The 19698-nt window shown below is 39.3% G+C and overlaps 1 protein-coding gene across 2 annotated transcripts in view; it reads right to left on the bottom strand.

Moving 5' to 3' along the window:
* The window catches only part of lama5 (laminin, alpha 5), a 97508-nt gene that overhangs the window by 49807 nt on the left and 28003 nt on the right, over positions 1–19698 (bottom strand). For both annotated transcript variants that reach the window (XM_028451897.1, XM_028451896.1), the window contains exons 3-6: positions 8243–8360; positions 4354–4472; positions 4025–4195; positions 3317–3414 (exon numbers count right to left, since the gene is read on the bottom strand). In XM_028451897.1, the coding sequence (XP_028307698.1) occupies positions 3317–3414; positions 4025–4195; positions 4354–4472; positions 8243–8360 (506 nt within the window). The remainder of the gene's footprint in view (positions 1–3316; positions 3415–4024; positions 4196–4353; positions 4473–8242; positions 8361–19698) is intronic.

Here is a 19698-nt window from a genome sequence, read left to right on the forward strand (position 1 = left end):
AAATTAAGAAAGAAAAAATTAATTATTATAATTATTTTAAAAAAACAACACAAACTACATCATTTTGTATTGAAATCAAGCTAATGTAAGTGACGACACAAATTTTTTTTACAACTTTTGTGAAAACTGTGGCTCCGGTCTTAAAATTCTTTAAGATATGACAATTTTCTCTAAGCTTAGTGTAAATTTGGGACGTTTCACAAACTTCTCACTCTAAAACCTGAAAAACCTCATCGTATTTTAAAAAACTAAAAAACAGAAAATCTGGAAAAGCTTGAAAAGTTCAATGGTTTGAAGTACGGCTTAAAAGCTGATGAAAAAACTGCAGAAAACGATAAAATTAAAATTAAATTTTCTGAAAAGTTTTTTTACCTAACAAACTTTTCTATAAATAAAGAGTTTGGATCTGACAATTGTGCATTTCTTTACAGTTTCTTTTTTATTCTAATTTTCAACCATATTTGAAATTATTAACAAATAATACTCTATCATTAGCATTAATTTTAGTAGTATTACTTGATGACCCGACTGTAGATCCAGAGTTGTTATAGAATCATATATAAAGATGTTTGTGAATGTGATAAGATGTTAAAAAGCGTCTTATATTTCAAACGTTTCAAACACCTGAGGCTGAGATCACTTCACACTGATATTCTGTGTTTTCCTGCTAAAGAATGTGTGGATTGTCAGGCTCACAAACAGTCGTCTGTGCACCGCAGGAATGTGACGGATTGTTAGCTGCAGCTGTGTGTGTGTGTGTGTGTGTGTGTGTGTGTGTGTCTAAAGAGCTTCAATTAGCTCACTTAGTTTGGCTGTTGAAGGTTTTATGAGCTCCCTGTGAGGACCTGTTATCTTAGAGGATTTATAACGTCCCACATGGTCCCAAAGCATTAGTAGAAAATAAGACATGTTTACAGATATATTATTAAGATAAAAGTATGGGGACAAATGAGCGTCACCAACAGGAAGTGGAACGACAGGTTTGTTAATCCTCTAATTAAATGAGGAGAGTTTCTCACATGTTGGAGTTTATCTGTGGGAATCTGAGCCCATTCATTCTGTAGAGCACGTGTCAAACCCGAGGCCCGGGGACCAAATATTGCCCTTCAGAGCACCCAATTCGGCCCGCAGGAAAAAGTGCAAATGACAGAGAATACATGAATCGTTGTGTAAATGACCAAATAATTCAGTTTTCAAATGTTTCCCAAAATCCTGCAATTCTTCTCAAATTATTCCACAAAACTTTGACCAAAAACAATTTGGTCAAAAAATATTTGGACATTTGGTATCTGTTACTTATTGCTTAGATATTGTTGATGCCTTCCATACTTTATGTATAATTTATAACTGGAAGTGCAAATGTTGTCCCGGGGCCCAGTTGTGATCAAACTCGTCCATATTTGGCCCTTGAACTAAAATGAGTTTGACATCCTGCTGTAGAGCCTTTATTGTTTTTCTTTTCTTCTCTATTTATTCAACTCATTTCTACAATTTCTTCTATTTTTCCCCATTTTTTCCTGTCATTTGTCTTTCATTTCCATCTCTCATTTCTTTCTTTCTTTGTACCTGTGCCAAGAAGCTCATATTTTCACGGGTGTTTATTTATTTGTTTGTCTGTTCACAGGTTTATGTCAAAAGTACTTCACGAATTTGGACAAATCTTAAACCAAATCTCATCCTAGATTAAATACGTTTTTGGAGGGGATCCAGATCAATATACTGATTCTAGAGCAGTTTGAAAACTGAAAAAATCCTTATTTCTCATCATTGGTGAAATTTCAAAAACCCACATCTTGGTTCTTAATTGATTGATCTTCATTAAATCTGACTCAGATCGCACATTTCATCTAATTTTACCCCTAAAAAGTGTGTGTGTGTAAATACATTGTGACCAACTGTATGTTTAACTAATAGTTCAGGGGTGTGAAACCACAGACTTAAGCGGGAAAATAAATAATTTAAATATTAATGTGCCCTTAGTTTACACTTCCTTTGATAAATGGTGTGTAAAGTGTGTGAGTTCCCAACAACATGAGTCTGTGCAGGATCTTTACTTTAAATTTCCTTGGTTTTATGACCAATTTCTGTTTGATGAGGGGAAATTTTGTAGAAAAATTTCAGCAAAATTATAGAATTTCTCAAAAATTTGGATTTCTTTCAACCATTTGTGAATAGAAATGACATAAGCACAGGAAAATAGAGCCATGGGAACTATTTTGTAGTTTAATCTACAACTGAATTAGTCGGTCATTTACACAATGATTCATGTTTTCTCTGTGATTTTTTTACTTACGTGTCTTACTTTGTTGGTCAAGTACAAAAACACGACGTAACAAAGTCCTGACACGCTCAGAGCAGTTGTTTTCAGCGTCTGAGTGTGTGTCGCTCTTCACTTCCTCTCTAATCTCTCATTTCCTCACAAATCAAACTTCTATAACCTCACCTTAAACTAGCCTCTGGGTTAATGTGTGTGTGTGTGTGTGTGTGTGCGCTAAAAACAGAGGGACAGTGTGTGAAAACAGTCTCACAATCAAACACAGCGTGTGTGTGTGTGTGTTGGATAAGCAGTAATAACACCTTATTGTAGGATCCATAGCCTGCAGGCCTGCAGGCACACACACACACACACACACACACACACACACACACACACACACACACACACACACACACACACACACACACACACACACACACACACACACACACACACACACACACACACACACACACACGCTGCACACTTCCACCTGTCACAGCTGCATTTATTATTTATCTCCGTTTGTTAAAAGTAGTGAAACAAGCTCCATCTTGTGTTTATTGGAACAACAATAAAGACTAAATAAATAAAGAAGAGGAAGTAAAGTGTGTTTGTCTGAGGATAAATCAGTTGTTTTGTTTTTTACTCAACTCAAGGACGGAGGAAAGTCCTTCACCTCCACCTTCAAAGTCAGAGTTTCCGAGTCCTTCAACGTTCCATGATTTACTCTCTAACTTTAGCTACCAGAGCGTGTCAGAGCACTGTTTAAGGGAGAGTAAAGGTCTATTAGGAGAGCTATTCTTCTCTGCTTCATTGTCTACTACCAATCCAGAGTTGGAACTGTCGCCCCCTGTGGTCACAGATGATTTTAAACTAATTATTAAACTAAAGAGGATTACATCCACATCTTTAACTTTTCCTGGTTTTTAGAGCAACCATTTAAATATGGCTTCAACTAAAATCTGAACGGATCAATACATGAGTGGGATTGTGAGTTTGATCCTCAGAGCTGTGTGTGTGTGTGTGTGTGTGTGTGTGTGTGTGTGTGTGTCTCACTTGTAGGGGTCGATGGGGTCCTGTGCGTTGCAGGCCTCTGCGTGTCCGTTACACACACATCGTCCTCCAATGCTGATGTCTTTGATGCTGTAGTAATACTGTGTAAACACACACACACACACACACACACGTTAGGTACTCAGCACACTCACATTTCATTTAACACCACTGTTTAACTCAATAACTCTAATAACACTGATATGCCCCTCCCCCCAACCATATTCCTTCATTTGTCATTTGTTGTGTTTTTTACGCCGTTGTTGTTTTGTTTTAAATTTTAATTTATTTTCATCTTTTTCTAATTTATGCCCCACAGTCATGTATTTGCACTATTATCATATGTTAGTATTTATTTTTGTCTTACTGTCTGCTATTCTATTGTGTTGCTGCCACGTGTACATTTCTCCTGTGGGGATCAATAAAGGTCTATTCTATTCTTATTTTAATTATGTTTTGAAAAGCATCCAACAACAAAATGTGTATATGTACATCACCATCAACTACACATTTAAAGTGCAGATCACTCAAGCAATGTCCCAAACAACTGTTATTCTATTCTAAGAGAAAAATACCCTGTGCTTTTATTTTGAAGGCCATATTATTGACACAGTAGGTTATCATCCATTCAAGCTCCTTAGAACAGCTGCAATGAAGTCATTTCCAGGTAGGATAAGAACAAAACCACTCCCCCACCCTTAAAGTTCTCACCCTGCGTGTGACGGTGGGGTCTCTCAGAGCTTTCCCCATCAGGTGACCCAGCAGCGTGTTGGTGCGTAGGAAGCGCAGCCTGATGTTGGTGGCCTTGGTGAAGTCCCTGAGGACGGGAGAGTAGGAGAAGTTCAACGCTCCAGGACGACCGTTGACCAGAGAAACCACGATCTGAGGAGAACGTACACATTGGTTGGTCAGGAGGAGTCCAGGGTGTCAGAAAGGACTTGGTTCATGAATTAAAAAGCATCTATCAGGGTGGGAGGAGCACCGACCACATGTACGTGACTAATAAATGTTCTTCTGTAAAGTGACAGAATGTTCCTCACCTCTCCGTTCTCCAGAGGAACGATGCGTGAATACTCAGTGGTGCAGATGATGTCGTTGTCGTTGGTGATTCTCTCAATAGTCTGTTGTCCAAATCGCTCGATACAGTCTCTTTTGGAGGCTACACACACACACACAGATGGTTAGTAGATGTGTGTGTGTGTGTGATGATCACCTGAACTCATCAACTCTCACAGCACGAGGAGGACACAGAGGATTTGTCTTTAATATCTCCTGTAGATTCTACACTATTCTTCTGTTAGTGTACGTAAAAGTATCTAAACATAAATACACACTCCATGATTACAATCTAACAACAAAAGTATTCACTTCCTCTAAAACACAGAACATTATATACAGTATAGGTGAACACTGCAGCTCGGCATTGTGGGAAACCAGTCCATCTTTTCTACAGGGTTTGACAGGAGGATGAGGCGAACACTGGGAACACTGGGAACGCTCCCAGTAGTTCATCACATCTGTCTGTTTACACTGCATTAAAGCGCTGCACAATACATGACGCTCTTATCCTGCGTTCACACCAGACGTGGCCAGATTACATATAAAGTCAAAGGGAAGATGGGAACTCCACTGAATGTTTAGCATGACGCGTGAAAGCCAATCAGAGTCTAAATGTGTCAGTGATTTACCTGGTGAATCAATGTGTTCTACTGGAACACTTCAGACTGACAATAATTCACCAGCTTTAGTTTACATTTATTTTTAAAACCATTTCCTTCATTAGTTCTTTCTGAAACATATTCATATGTTGATGAATATAAAGTATCAAAAGTGTTATTTTTAAATCCGTGTACCCTTCGTTCTTTGGTTATTCTGTTTTAAAACTAAATCAAAATAACAATTAGTGTGGTTATTTTGTTTTACTGATTTAAATGTCACATATCATGCATTTTTCACTCATCTCCATTTGTTCTAAGAACCCCAAAACATAGTACTTCCTGGAGGGGGCGGTTCATAATTCTAGTGATGTCACTAGAATTATGAACCGTTCGTGTCTAGTATTTATTTCAGCAGTTTTCTGCTCATGTTTTCATTCAGTCTGTGGATGTTTTAGTAAAAAGCTGCTCACGTTTATGTTTTGTTTTATGGTGTTATGGTCCAAATAGTATTCAGATAAACTGGTGACTGACTATGGGCTGTGAGGAACAACAGATGTTAGAACCTCTACCATTTGACACTTTTGCAAAAACAATTAGTTTTTTTGAAGGCAGTAAATATATTTATTGTGCACGTTATAATACCGCTAAAGCCACTAACGGCAGCCGTCAATTCACACAGAATTTGATCACAAGAAACGAGAAGCACCAGTAGATTCATTACACCACCTCTGGTTTCTTTAAACACAAGTCATGTGAATGTTTCACGTAATATCCATTTTTGTTTTTAATTATTTTTGTATTAATAACACTTCATTTCACCAGTTCATCAGTAATGTGACTTATGCATTGATCCTTTTTTGTCCAGCTGGTGCTGGTGGGGGGGCTGTGGCCTTCCCTTGGGGGGCGGGCATTGCTGCACTGGGTGGGTGGCTCGGGAGTTGACTCATCTGGGGGCCTGGGGTGGTGGGGTTCGTGGCTTCGGGACGGGGGGGTCCGGGATGGGGGTGGCGCTGGGGGCGGCTGCTCTTGGGGGCGGCACTTGCGTCCTGGGTTGTTGGGTGGCGGGGTGGTGCGGTGGGTTGCTCCGCCGGCCGGTCTGGGCGCCTTGGCCCGGGCTGGCGGTTGGGTGGGTTCTGCGCCTTTGGCTGGGGGCTGCTGCTCCGCATCGGTTGTGTGCCATTGGGGTCCCTCTCTCCTGTGGTGGCGGCCGCCGGTCACTCTTGCGCCGGGGGGGGGCATTGCCCCGTGGCCTGCGCCGGTAGGGGGTGGGACCTGGGCAGCTGTCTTTGTGCCATCTGGGGCTGCGCGGTCTTGCTGGGTTGTGGCCTGTTCGTGGGCTGGGGGGTTGGGGGGTGCCCCCCACGGTGGTCTGGCCCGGTGGCTCGCCCTTGGGGGTTCCCTGTCCTGCGGTGGTGCCCTTTGGGTCCGGCGGATCTGGCCGGCTGGCTGGGCCGGTCCTGGTGGGGCGGGTGGTATGGGCCGCGCCCTGCCATACCTGCGGGTGCGGCCCCGGCTTGGGCGGCGCCCTGTGAGCCGGGCTCTGCGGTGTGGCTGGGCCCTTTGGTGGGGGGGGGCGTATCGCGCGGGCGGCATCAAGGAAAGGTGATCTGGCGCGCTCTGGGGTGCCTGGTTGGTGCGCCTGGGGGCTGGCGGTGCGGCTTGCAGCATCCCCTTGGTGCCCTCAGCGACTATGGGCGTGGTTGTCGTCCCTGGGGACGCTGCTCTCGGTGCTGCTTCCGTTCCGGGTCCTTCTGGCCTGGGCCCGCCGGCTGCCCGTTCCGCGGGGCTCTGGCCGTCTGCTGGGCGGGGGCCTTGGCTCCTCTGCTAGGGTCTCGGGCGGGGGGCTCTCTGGGCCCTTCCCTCGGGGGGTTGGGTGCTTGGGTGTGGGTGGGTGGGTGGGGGGGGCTGGATGCTGGCGGGGGGCCTTGGGGTTGGGGTCGGTGGGGGGATGTGCTGGGTGCTCGGCTGCTTGGGGCTTCCTCGGATGTGTGTGTGGGGGGCGGTGGCTGCCTCTCGGCCTGGGATCTTGGGGGCATCTGGGGGGTTGCCTGGGGCTCCTTGGCCTCCGCTCTATCTGCTGGCCTGGCTGCATCTGCGGGCCCAGAGCAGTTCCTGGGCTTGCAGTAGCGTTTTTTTTTTTGCACATATACTGGTATACGATGCACTGGCACGCCTTGGGATGTGGGATAAAACTCATTCTGGGCTTAACCTTAGACGCGTTAATCCCAAATACCTGCTTTAGGTACTACCATTCACTCATTCCCCCTGTTCACAGCCACCACCATTATAGCTAAGCTTCACACTTGTCACCATACTGGCTGGATTACACAACATAATAAGCACAATATATTCTACAATCTCACATCTCACCCTCACTGTAAAACAGTCTATTCTTCCCCACCTTTTCTATTTCCTACCTTGAGTCTCTCCTCCCTGCTCCCTTTCCCCTCCCCTTCCCCCTCCCCCTCCACTTAGGTGTAACACTGCTCTCCCTTTTTATTTCCTCCCTATAATAAAAGATTTCTTACCCTTCCTTAGGGAGGGCTGGTGATGGTCACAATTAAGCAATAAAATAAATCAATGTATTTTATTGCCATAACAAAATATGCATAGATGTCTCATAATGATTGCACTTCCTGTGGTGTTGACCTTTGACAGCATGTGCAGACAAGTAGAAAAAAATAAATAAATAAAAATAAAAATGCATTGATCCTTTTTTGTCCAGGAGTAAAAGTCACAACACAGTGTTTCCTCTGTGGTGAAAGTAAAACATGAAGCTCTCATCCTATTATTATTATCTGGTTTCTGATTTTTCAGTATTTCTGTTTTGGTTTTAAGTCAGTAAAACAAAATAACCACATTGTTTATTTGTTATTTTGATTTGGTTTTAAAACAGAATAACCAAAGAACAAACGGTACATGGATTATTTTGGCACTAAATAAATTAACCAACACTAATCCAAACCAATGCTCTACTTCTCATCAGGGGGGACTTCAAGCTTCAACCTGCTGGGAAATATGCCAGGAATTCTCCCTGCAGCACCATAAACTGACAGCTGCAGCAGCCAATCAGGAGCCAGCTTTATCAGGTAATGCCCCGCCTTCATTCAGTGGAGGACGCTGAGATTAGAGGACGAATCAAAGAGTGAGAGACGACCTGAGGGAAGTCAGGACAGCATGAGGTGATGCTGCTGGAATCCTATGCGCGCACACACACACACACACACGCACGCACGCACGCATCTGTAAGTGTGTGAGCAGTGTGACCCACAGGCAAAGTACTGCCAGGGCTGGTAGGTGGATCCAAAGTCCACGGAGCGCTCCAGAACCCAGAGGTCAGGACGGGGAGAGTTGGCGAACTTGATCAGAACGTAGGCGACGTGGAAAAGCTGCAGAAACACAGAGAGGAAAGAAAAACATGAGAGGATGGATTAGTTCAGTCAGGAAAAAGCAGTAAAACAAGGAAAAGAACAGAAAAGAGACAAAAAAGTCTGTTACATTTCCTAACTTTGTGACCCATTTCTATTTCATTAAGGGAAATATGTTGTAATTTGAGGAAAATTGAAGGATTTTGTAAAAACAGTTTAACATTAAACTTGACTGCAATCATGTGATATGAGCACCTGCAAATATTGTTACGTTTCATTTCCACAAGGCTTAATGTTTTCTCTGTCATTTTAACTTTCTCCTACGGGCAAAATTTGATGCTCCAAAGGGCCAGATATGGCCCCCGGGCCTTGAGTTTGATACAGGTGGTTTAGTGAGTGATTCAGATCAAAAGGCAGATGAAATACAGTAAATGTAATTGTTCTTGTTTTCAAACCATTTTCCCTCCAAAAATCTAAACAAACACAATTGTATTAAAACGCACAAAAAAAGTAAAGATCCATTTTATTCAGAAAGTCTCCTGTGGTAATATTGTGACTTAAAGGGTTACATTTAAAGAGCATGTGACCTGACGGCTAATCAGACACAACTGGGACCAAACAGGAACTAATGAAACGCCGTTAGCGCTGCAGTGACCTGAGGAACATCTCAGATCAACCACAGCCTCCACATCCACCTTCTATCAGTGTGATCCCTTCATCATAACAAGGCCCAGATGCTACACGCACACACACACACACCCCTCTGATGGAGAACAGAGGAGAACCAGAACCTTTCAGCCTCTCTGTTATGTCTCTGAATCACTCCCTGAAGAACACGCTGACTCACCTAATGACATTAGAATCAGTGTGTGTGTGTGTGTGTGTGCTCAGGTTCACTAATATTGGTGTGAAATGGTCCATAAAAAACCTAAAAAAAGAAATCCAAACATTATCATTATTTCCATCTCTTGTTCTCATGAAGTTTCTCCAAAGTGACGTGAACTGTTTAAAGAAGTGTTTCATTTAAGATGTAATTATCAAACGCTGTGCAGCGTTCCAACGTTCTAAAAACACTTTACGTGGTTTAATAAAGTCTGCATAACAAACCTGTCATTCTTTGACCTCAGAGCTACCAACACATCAATCACCATATATTCATCAATATTATCAACTACTGGCCTCCAGTTACAAGTTCCTAAAATAACTTTGATTAACGGTGTTGATAAGAAGATAATGAAAGTATTTCCACATATAGTTCAGCATTAATCTACACCTGAAAGCTAAAGATGTCTCAGTTTAAAGTCTAAATGCACATATGATCAGCCGTGTGGAGGAATAATAATAATAATAATAATAATAACTCCTACGATAACAATGTATTTGGTAATTTTCAATTGCCAAATACATTGAGGATGAGGAACTACTGACCTGATGGTTCATGTTTATTGTCTTCATTATTTAAACATTAATAATTGTTGTATATGAATTTAAAGTGTGTATCTGTGCATTAACAGGAGTTTTTGTAGGAGAATGAAAGTCTTTCTTTTCCTGAGCAGTAAACCAGCAGCACGTATGAGCTCAAACACATATTAAAGAAGCATTCCTATGATTCCTGAGCTTTGAACCAACAACTGAATCAAAGTGAGGTGAGATTAGTGAAATGTGAGGAAGAAACCTGCAGGAAATGGAAAAAATCTAATAAATGCACAGATTTAAGTACAGACTAACTGTAGCGTGTGAGGGGAACGACCTGCTGCAGCGAATCAAGATTAATGAATCATCTGTGTTAAAGAGTTGAGTCTTTGGACTGAATCTTCTTCTCTCCCTGGAAATTAAATGAATGGAAATCCCTCAAAACTCAAAGGATCAGTTATTGGATGTGACTCTGGACACAGTCAGGATTAAAAATAATACATCATGTGATAGGACCCAGGTAGGGGTCTCACTGGAAAGAACCACGACTCAAATCATCAGGGTTTGGATATCGTAGCAGATTCCCCACAAACAGAAGGATTCAGGTCTAAAGACCCATACTGTACAGGCCTATAAAAGGGGGTATTAGATAAAATAATAATAATAAAAATGATGATTTCAAAAACCTATTGTAATGTAACAATAAATATGAATACTTTAAAATATAAAAAAATGTACTTCTGTGGGGGCAATGTCTCAAGTGACTCAAATGAATCAAATCAATGAAATGAGTCACTCAGACGAACCTGGATCAATGAAATGAATTGATCACGTCTAATATCAGTTTGATATGTGACGAGGACGTCAAACGTCACTTTGTTTAGTGCGCTATCATCTGACTCTTTCACCTCACTGCTGGTCCCGTCGTGTGTGTGTGTGTGTGTGTCGACTCCCGTCTGGTTTAATGATTGTTCACATTCCTCGGTGGCACCACATTCCCGGTGCCTCAGGTAACCATGGCGATCAGACAAAGACCAGGAACAAAGGAGAAGAGGAAGGAGTGAAACTTAACGTGGAAAAAAAGGGGAGGAGAGGTGGGATAAGGGGAGGAGTTACTGTAGGGCACAGATAAGGGCTCATAATGAATGACTGAATGATTTATGTTGGTTGTGATTCATTATATTTACAACAATGAGTCATAAACAAATAAAAGGAATCGACAGGAGCTAAAATCCTAAAACAAATAATATCTATATTATATTTATATCAGGGTTTCTGCTCATAAAAGATTTGACCTTAAATACGTTTTGGTGGAAAAAGTTTGTCTGTACCTGTTTATGATTATATCTGAATGTCAGTATTAAACAGTAACAGCAGATTAAATATCTGCACAAAACTAACAAACTAAGAACATCACAAACAAGACTTTACAAGACGTGTGAAACTCATTGTGTTTGATAATATTCACTTATTTCTACATTTTTAAAGCTCAGAAAGACACAAGCTTTGTTTATTAGACTAAATATTTTAAAATTTGACCCAAAAAAACCCCAACAATCTCACACAACATATCACATTTCTTTTGATGAGGAAAATTTTTTTGGGGCAAATCAAGATTAAAGTTGAAAAGACGAGATTAAAGTCGAATTTTCGAAAATAAATGAAAAACACAATATAGTGATAAAAGTTGAAGGTTTGCTAATAAAGTCAAACGTACAGAAGCTGACCAGGGCTAATTCTTCAGCTTCTTTAAACCTCGACTTTAATCACATTTCAATTTTAATCTTGACTTTATTCTCAACATTTTTACTTTAATCTCGATATTTCAATTTTAATCTTGACATTTCGACTTTAGTCTCATTTTAATGTCGACATTTCAACTACTAGTACAGTGCCCGTCAGAATGATGTATTCATATAGTGGGAAGAGAATCCATTCTAAATGTATGTCACCAGTCCATCCACGTGTTCCTGCCTAACGTTCACTAAACGTATCTATTGTCAGTAGTTCGATGTAGAGGCAGGTGTGACGTGAGTGGTAATCAGGTGACCTTCACTATGTAACATGTAAACACTTGGATCTGATTCAGAACGCAACACTACAGTCACTACCACCCTATGGACAGGTGTAGTGACACAGACTGTAACCAGACTAAATGGTGGTCCATTATACACACACAGACCTTCCTTGAATATATAGATAGATAATCTCCACTTTAATCTTGTCATTCCAACTTCAATCCTGACATTTCCACTTTAATTTCGACATTTCGACTTTAATCATCACGTTTCAACTTTAATCTCAATTTTAATTGTCAAATTTTGACTTTAATCTCAACATTTCAATTTTAATCTCCACTTTAATCTTGACATGTCGACTTTAATAAAAATTATTTTCTCCATCAAATTGGCCCTAATCCTCTTCCGTAGAATTCATCATAAATTCTGACTTATTTAAACATGTTTTCTTCTTAAAGTGACGCCAACATCCCATAATACTCTTTAGATGATTGATGTAAAGATGAAGAATCAAACTTTAAGGTCATTTATACCATTTTTTAGCCTGAAAAAGCAGATATTGATCTTTGGATCTGAACTAATGTATAAATCAAACTGAGAATAAAGAGTTACTATCCTGTCACTGTGTCGACACGTCCTGCTGTTTGATGACTGAAGTCAGATCCATCGGAGCCAGACCGACGAGCAGCTGCCGCACACACACACACACACACACTCACACACACACACACTCCTGAACGGAGGTCATTCCTCACATTCCACGTCATTCTGCTCCCATCTCTCCTCGTTCCTGTCTCACACTGTTCATCTCCTCTCGTCCTTCACTCAAACACACAATAATCAAACTGCGATGCAACGTCTCCACATGGTTTTTTAATGACTTTTACCTACGATATGTTACTTATCAAACAAGCCTGATCCTGATAGGAGAATATATTCACTGATAAAAGTAGAAATGCACACTGGGAAAGAGAATTATTATTACATTATTTAGTTTTATCAGTAATTATTGATCTCTGAAGACGATTGATAGATTGATATTTAGAGGAAACACTAGAAGGTCACTTTGCTGTGTTCACCATGTTTCATTTTATTTTGTTTCTGTTTCATCAGATGTCATTACAGGTTATTAAACTTTATATGTATGGGTAACTGAGGTAAATATCGTTCATGATTATTACACTGTTTTTAATACACGTTTAAATCCTGCAAGATCACGTTGCGCAAGATTCTGTGCGAGATTTAACATTTCCGTCTTCACCTGCTCAACATAAGAACAGTCATTTTACAGCAGGAAATACAGTGGAAATATGTGATATTGACCAAGAACACGTAGTTGGCCATATTTTGCGCAAGGTAACATTTCTGTCTCTTTGTTCACGTTTACGATCAAAAATATGATGAAAATGTGTGATATTGTTCCAGAACAAACATGTGATGATATATTCTGCGTTATGTCTCAATTTCAACCAGATTTTCTAAAAGAAAAAAAAAAAACAACCAAAATGATAATGCTGCCATTTCCATTTCAGATAAAAAATTCTGTAATTTCTCAACGTTTAACGCTATGCCAGAAACGCTACTTCCCAAATGAATCCAAAGAACAGAAGCCCAAGCCAGTCTGTGTAGGAAGGGTCATGGTCAGCATTCAAGAAATAGAAAGGAGGACAAAATCATACTTTTTTCTAACAAAGGGGTGGAAATTTAGTCGGCTGAAGATTTTGGTGTGAATTCCCCATTTTCACCTCAAATAAATCACCAACATTTGATACAAAAACACACAAACGACAACAAACGTGTCAGACTGGGATCACTGGTTCCAACCATTCTGACCATGTTGGAGAATATTTTAATTTGAAGGAACAACAATCCTTGTAAATTTCCCAGCACACTCACATCACTGGAAGTAAAGTGTAAGGGGCGGAGCTACAGGAGGATGTACGACAGTGGAGTGTTTCACGATAAGTTCCTCTCGCTCTGCGGGGGCTCAGGAATCTACCGCTATATGTTTGAGAATCCCAGACCAGATTCCAGGCCCTGCATTCCTCTGGGAAACCATAGATTACATGATCTGGTTTCACCGTATGAAAGACGTCGTAACTGTAAGTGTAAGTGTAAGTGATAACAGGTTCAGTGAGAGTTTGTCAAACACAGACAAGTATCAAATATCTGAACAGATAAATGATAACATTTTACTCAATGATTTAAAACAACAGATGTTCTTCAAAGTTTGCATCATTTCATATCATTTTTAATCAAACTATTCAATTACTGTTTGGTTAACCAACTATTTATTTCATATTTCACCACTAAACACTCCTTCCCACAATGATAATCGGTGGCGCTCCCCCCCACGCCCATAGGCCTTGCCGCCGTTGTCGGCCCCCTTCACCGGCCGGGGTCAGAGCGGACAGGGGGGGCGGTGTCCGGTGCCGGGCGGGGCGGTGGAGGCGGCAGCTCTATTTAGCATCCTCAGAAGCAGTTTTAAACCTTATTGCTGGCCTCGGCCATGAATTAATGGTCTTTGGTCAAACACTTCTAAAGGTATTTTCCCTCTAATAGATAAATTGTGTGAGTGCTAATTAATAATTGAAGCTGTGCAGACAGTGTTGATTCCCTGAGTCCACCCTCGTTTTGTCACGTCTGTTGATACCAAATTAGTCATGGTCAGTGTGAGCAGACAGACGGTGTAAATACACAGGAACCTGATAGAGAACTCAGAGATAAGCCCGTCCTCAGGCTGCTTGAGGACCACCACAGTCCTGGACTCAGTGGAAGGGGAGGAGGAAAGATGGAGAGACTTTCATCAATTCAACATTTACTGATGGAATCGGCACAAGTGGAGAGAACATACAACCTTTTCTAGTCATGAACCAACACTTCACCAACATCAGGGAATGAAACCTGAGGTCATAAGCAGGGCAGGGTGGTACACTGGGAAACAACCAGTCTAGATCAGTGGTTCTCAAACTTCTTTTTCTCTAACTTTTGAATCCAATTCTCAAATATTTTAGCTTTAGATCATAATGATGGAATGAATGAGTGATAACACATTTTATAGTATCTTATTTTGTAAATAAGTGAATGAAACAGTATTTACATTGATTTCTATCATTTTAATCATTTCCTGCTTCGTGTGGAACCAAGACTGACTCGTGTATTTTCAGTTCATGTTCTAATCAAAATCTGTTTTGTTGTTGTTTGTCTGTTCTTTTTATTGTTCAGTATATTTTTCTTTTATTTTGTGTGTTTTTGTTGTAATTATTGTGCGTTGTTATTATTTAATTCTTTTGGTTGTTTCTTGTGTGTATTTTGTTGTTGTTTTGTGTGTCGCTGGTAATAATGAGTCTTTTTGTCTCTTTTTGGTGTCACTTTGTTTTGTTTTTTGTGTCATTTTGTTGTTCTTTGTCTGTTCTTTTTATTATTTTGTATATTTTTCACTTATTTTGTATGTTTTTGTTTGTGAGTAATACATAGTGTGATTATCATTTTTAACTAGGAATGTAAAGATTAATCGTGAGGCAGTTAAAAATCAATTCAAAGGTGTCATGGTTCACCTCCATACTCCATTGAATCGCAGTACAGTACTTTAAAAAATATATATATATATATATATATATATATATATATATATATATATATATATACTTTTTTTATAGCAAAGGGTGCTATCTACCTAGAATTTGAAATTCTGGACGCACCACCGTGTTTTAAATCAGAAGTGTGTAAGCATTTTGGCTTCCCGAAGACAAAATGAAAGAAGTGAAAAATAAATAACGTGTGAAATCCAAGGTCAGAGGTCACAGAGAGGAAAGAGAGAAACAAGAGAGAGAGAATGAAAACCATATTTTGTTTATTTATATTATTTATTTGATATGGGATTTGTTTTAAAGTCCAATTGTTAAGGCACAAAATACATTTTCAGCTGCACTTTTGAAAAGAAAAGGAATTTTTATGCAGTTTTGCATTGTTTACTATAGAGCCAGAATTAAATGAATAAACTTCTTCTACATTTGCACTATTTCTGTATTTATTTCGTTCAGGATTTATTTTTAATTACTGTAAATAGCAGTGTTTTGCATAGTTTATCAAGCGATTCTTTGACAATGAAAGATAAAAGAAAATAGTATTTTTATTTTAGAAGAAAAAAAAATTCTGTCATGCTTTGTCTACAGTTAAAAAAAAAATTAATAATTTCGACATTATTGTGCTCTACTTTACACTTCTACTAATATATATATATATATATATATATATATATATATATATATATATAAAATAAAAATATCTAAACAATAAGTGACACATCAGTACTAACAGGATCTACACTTTACATTTTATAGATTTTGTGACCAACTTCTATTTAAGAAAGGGAAATATTATGTAATAATTTGAGGAAAATTAAAGCATTTTGAGTTTCTCCAACTGTTAAACATTAAAAATGACTAGTCATGTGATATAAGCACCAGAAAACTGTGAGCACCTGTAAATGTTGTTGAGTTTCTTTTCACAATGATTCATGTTTTCTCTGTCATTCTTACTTTCTCCTGGGGGCCGAATTGGACGCTCCAAAGGGCAGAATTTGGCCCCCGGGCCATGAGTTTGACATGTGGTCTAGAACAATCTCTCATGCAAGTTTTTCAGATGATCTCATGAAGCAATCCAACATGTTGGACCTCTGCAGGTGTTCTCACACCTTTTCCCACACAGAAAAAGCTGTTCCTGTGGGAATTATTACACATTACCTCCAAACGGACAAAATGAAAGGAAGAGAAAACACACGCCTGCACCTAATAACAGCCCACATGCTTCCCTCACACTCCAATCAGAGCGGCGTTCACCAGCTGGTGTTTGGCCGCCCAGAGGCTACACGTCCCGTCCCAACCGGCCCGTGCACGCTCAGCATAAAACACGACAGAAATGTGAAGACGAGCCGTCATCCGTCACTCCTCACGCTGTTCTCTTCTGTTCAGTACGTTGTTACGAGAGTGAGAGGAAGCAGCAGCTCAGATATACCATGACTGACGTGTCAGGACAGGAGCACAACGCCACGCTAAGGAGACGTGGTGATACAATGCGTTCCAGAGACGCCACATAGATGGAAATAATGACGTTTCCTCAACAAAGAAAATCAATGATCTCCAAACAAAGGTATTTAAAGTGAGGAATCATCATCAAGCCCAAGACTTTCCATACACTACGGATTGTGTATTTTAAACACCAAAGTCACCAAAAACAGAGCGAGGGAAGGTTTAAAACAGCTCAAACCTCCGAGTTAAAAACAAAACTCAACATTTGGAGAGAGTTTCATCCTTTCCATTAGGACACATTTAGGATGATGAAAATAATGGACTTTAAAGGTTAATGTTCCATGTTAGCAGCAGTGCTGAATTCTTCCTAATGTTTGTTTAACATCAGGTTGAATGATGAAGGTCTTTCCACTCCGTTACCGTTCAGTGGTAACGGAGTGGAATAGACAACATGAAAGTTCACACACTGAGCTACAACTCAATGATTCTTGTTCTAATACGTACTGTCTTTCATTGGATTTTTAAAACCTGACATCAAAATCTTCTGGCGTTGATTAAAATGGAGTGGAAAGGAAAAAGTAAACCCACCTTATAGTCTGGTTAATATGTAAAAAATACTACCCATGTCGTACACGTGTGTCATAGCTATTGGGGTTACATAAGTAATGTTTAGTAATGTGATTTAAAAAGTAGAAACAATTAGTTTAAAATGGCAAATAATGAGCATGAAAAAATCATAAATATGTGACATTAGGTGGAAAAGTGTTGGAAGGGTTTATTAGTGCTGAACATGTCTGGAAAGTGGAAAAAATGTGCAAAAATAGCATAGAAATGTGATGTAGAAGTGTCAGAAATGGGAGTAATGTAGCAAAATGCATTAAAGGGAGCAAAAATATGGCCATAAAAAGTGATTAACAAGGTTAAAATATGCTAAGTTTGGTGTAGTTGCAGAAAAATGTTAAAAATAAGCAAAAATGGGCTGAAATTGTTCAAAAAATATTTATATTTAAGGCGACCCAATCCTAGTGTCTCGCATCCCCAAATAGGGTCCTGACTCCAAGGTTGAGAAGGGATTCTTCATTCTGCTCTAATTAAAATTTTGCCGATATATTTGAGCATTTCAAGCATTTGAGTCCATGGAACGAATCAGATTCTGGTCCTACACGAGGTGGCAAAACTAAGGAATGTCTATTCATTAGATTACAGTAAATCCTGGTTCAGGATCATGTGTGTTTATAAATTTAGTAAAATGAAGTTGGATCAGATACTGTATATACAGTAGCAGTTCTCTGGTACCGCTCCTGTTTTCTGTCCCAGTTTACTCTGTGGGCAACATGCTAACGTAGCGCCCAATACCTGTATAATCACTTTTATTTGTTTCCAAATTCTGTTTTTTTTCTCCCAAATTTTGTGTTTTCCATTTAATTTTTTTAAAATTCTGTTTCTTTTTTTTTTTTTTTTAAAGAAAATATTAGTTTTTAACTCCTGTGAGGAAACAAAATAAATACTAATACATAAAAAACTCATAATTAAACAAAAAAATATGTCAAAAATAAAGTAAGGTACAATTAAAAGGTAGATATAAGTTGTAGTAACATGGATTATTCTGAATGCTCCTTTTTAATTATTTATATTTCATATAAATATGTATGAAAACTGCATTGATGGAACAATATTTCCCCTCAAAGATCAATGGTTTACTAAATCTGATCAGGTTTATTGATTGTTTGGATCAACAGATTCTGCCCATTTCCACATTTAACTGATTACGTTAATGGTGACTTTATCGGACCATACTATCGGCTGCTTTCACACCCACATCAGTAAACCCAGCGTAAACATGCCAAAATATAATCTACAGACAGATTATTATAACAGGCTTCCTTTATGAGGCGTCTGTGTGACAGGAAGAAGGGTTTAAATAGAAACGCTGTGATAGCAGCGACATGAAGACGATAAGAGATAAGAGAGACGTCTTGGTTGTGGAAACACCAACAGAAGCTTCTTCTCAGACACTTTATCAGAACAGACGAAGAAGGAAGGAGACAGAGTTACAGTGAAATCATTTCTGTTAGATACGACGACTCTGTTCAGGCATCAATATTCACACACACACACGCGCACACGCACACACACACACAATCCTTAAGCTTTGTGTTGATACCAAGTTGTGTTTTTAAACTCCACACTCTTGATTAAATACTGTTGATGAGTCATGGTTTGAAACCCAAGGTCGACTACATACATGGAAACTGGAGGCCGTTTGTATAGATAATACACAAATAAATACACATAATAAATAATCATGAATACAAAAAATGACTCCATAAACACACAGAAATAAAGACAGATAAAACACACAAAATTTATTTTAAAAATTTATAAAAAATTACAAAAACACACAAAATGACTATGAATACACAGAAAGAAAGAAAACTATACAAAAAACAAGAAACACAAAAAAACTTTACAAAAATATAACAATTAGAAAAAATACACAACATAAATACCACATAAGGCAATAAAATGACTCCATGAACACGCAGAAAAAAATAGGAATGACAGAAAATACACAAAATGACCCCAAAAACACACAAAGCCTGTGTTAATTTTTGTGGCCCTGCTGTGGCTGACTAACTGGATCATTATTGCAGAGTCATGGTTTAAACAACACCTGCTACCTGCATATATTTGCTGAGTCACACTTTGAAAAGGACAGCCTATCAGAGCAAGGTTTGAACATCAGTAGAGTGGACTAGACTGGACCCAGGACATGAACCAGAACTAGAGTTTTGTTGCTGAGTCATGGTTTGAAGTCACAAACACACCTAATAAAGAGGCCTTTATGTGTAACTGCTTTTTACAGGTGAAGTTAAACATTAAACAGTGCAACATATG

The sequence above is a fragment of the Gouania willdenowi genome, chromosome 7, assembly GCF_900634775.1.
Source record: "Gouania willdenowi chromosome 7, fGouWil2.1, whole genome shotgun sequence".
Classification (NCBI taxonomy): domain Eukaryota; kingdom Metazoa; phylum Chordata; class Actinopteri; order Blenniiformes; family Gobiesocidae; genus Gouania; species Gouania willdenowi.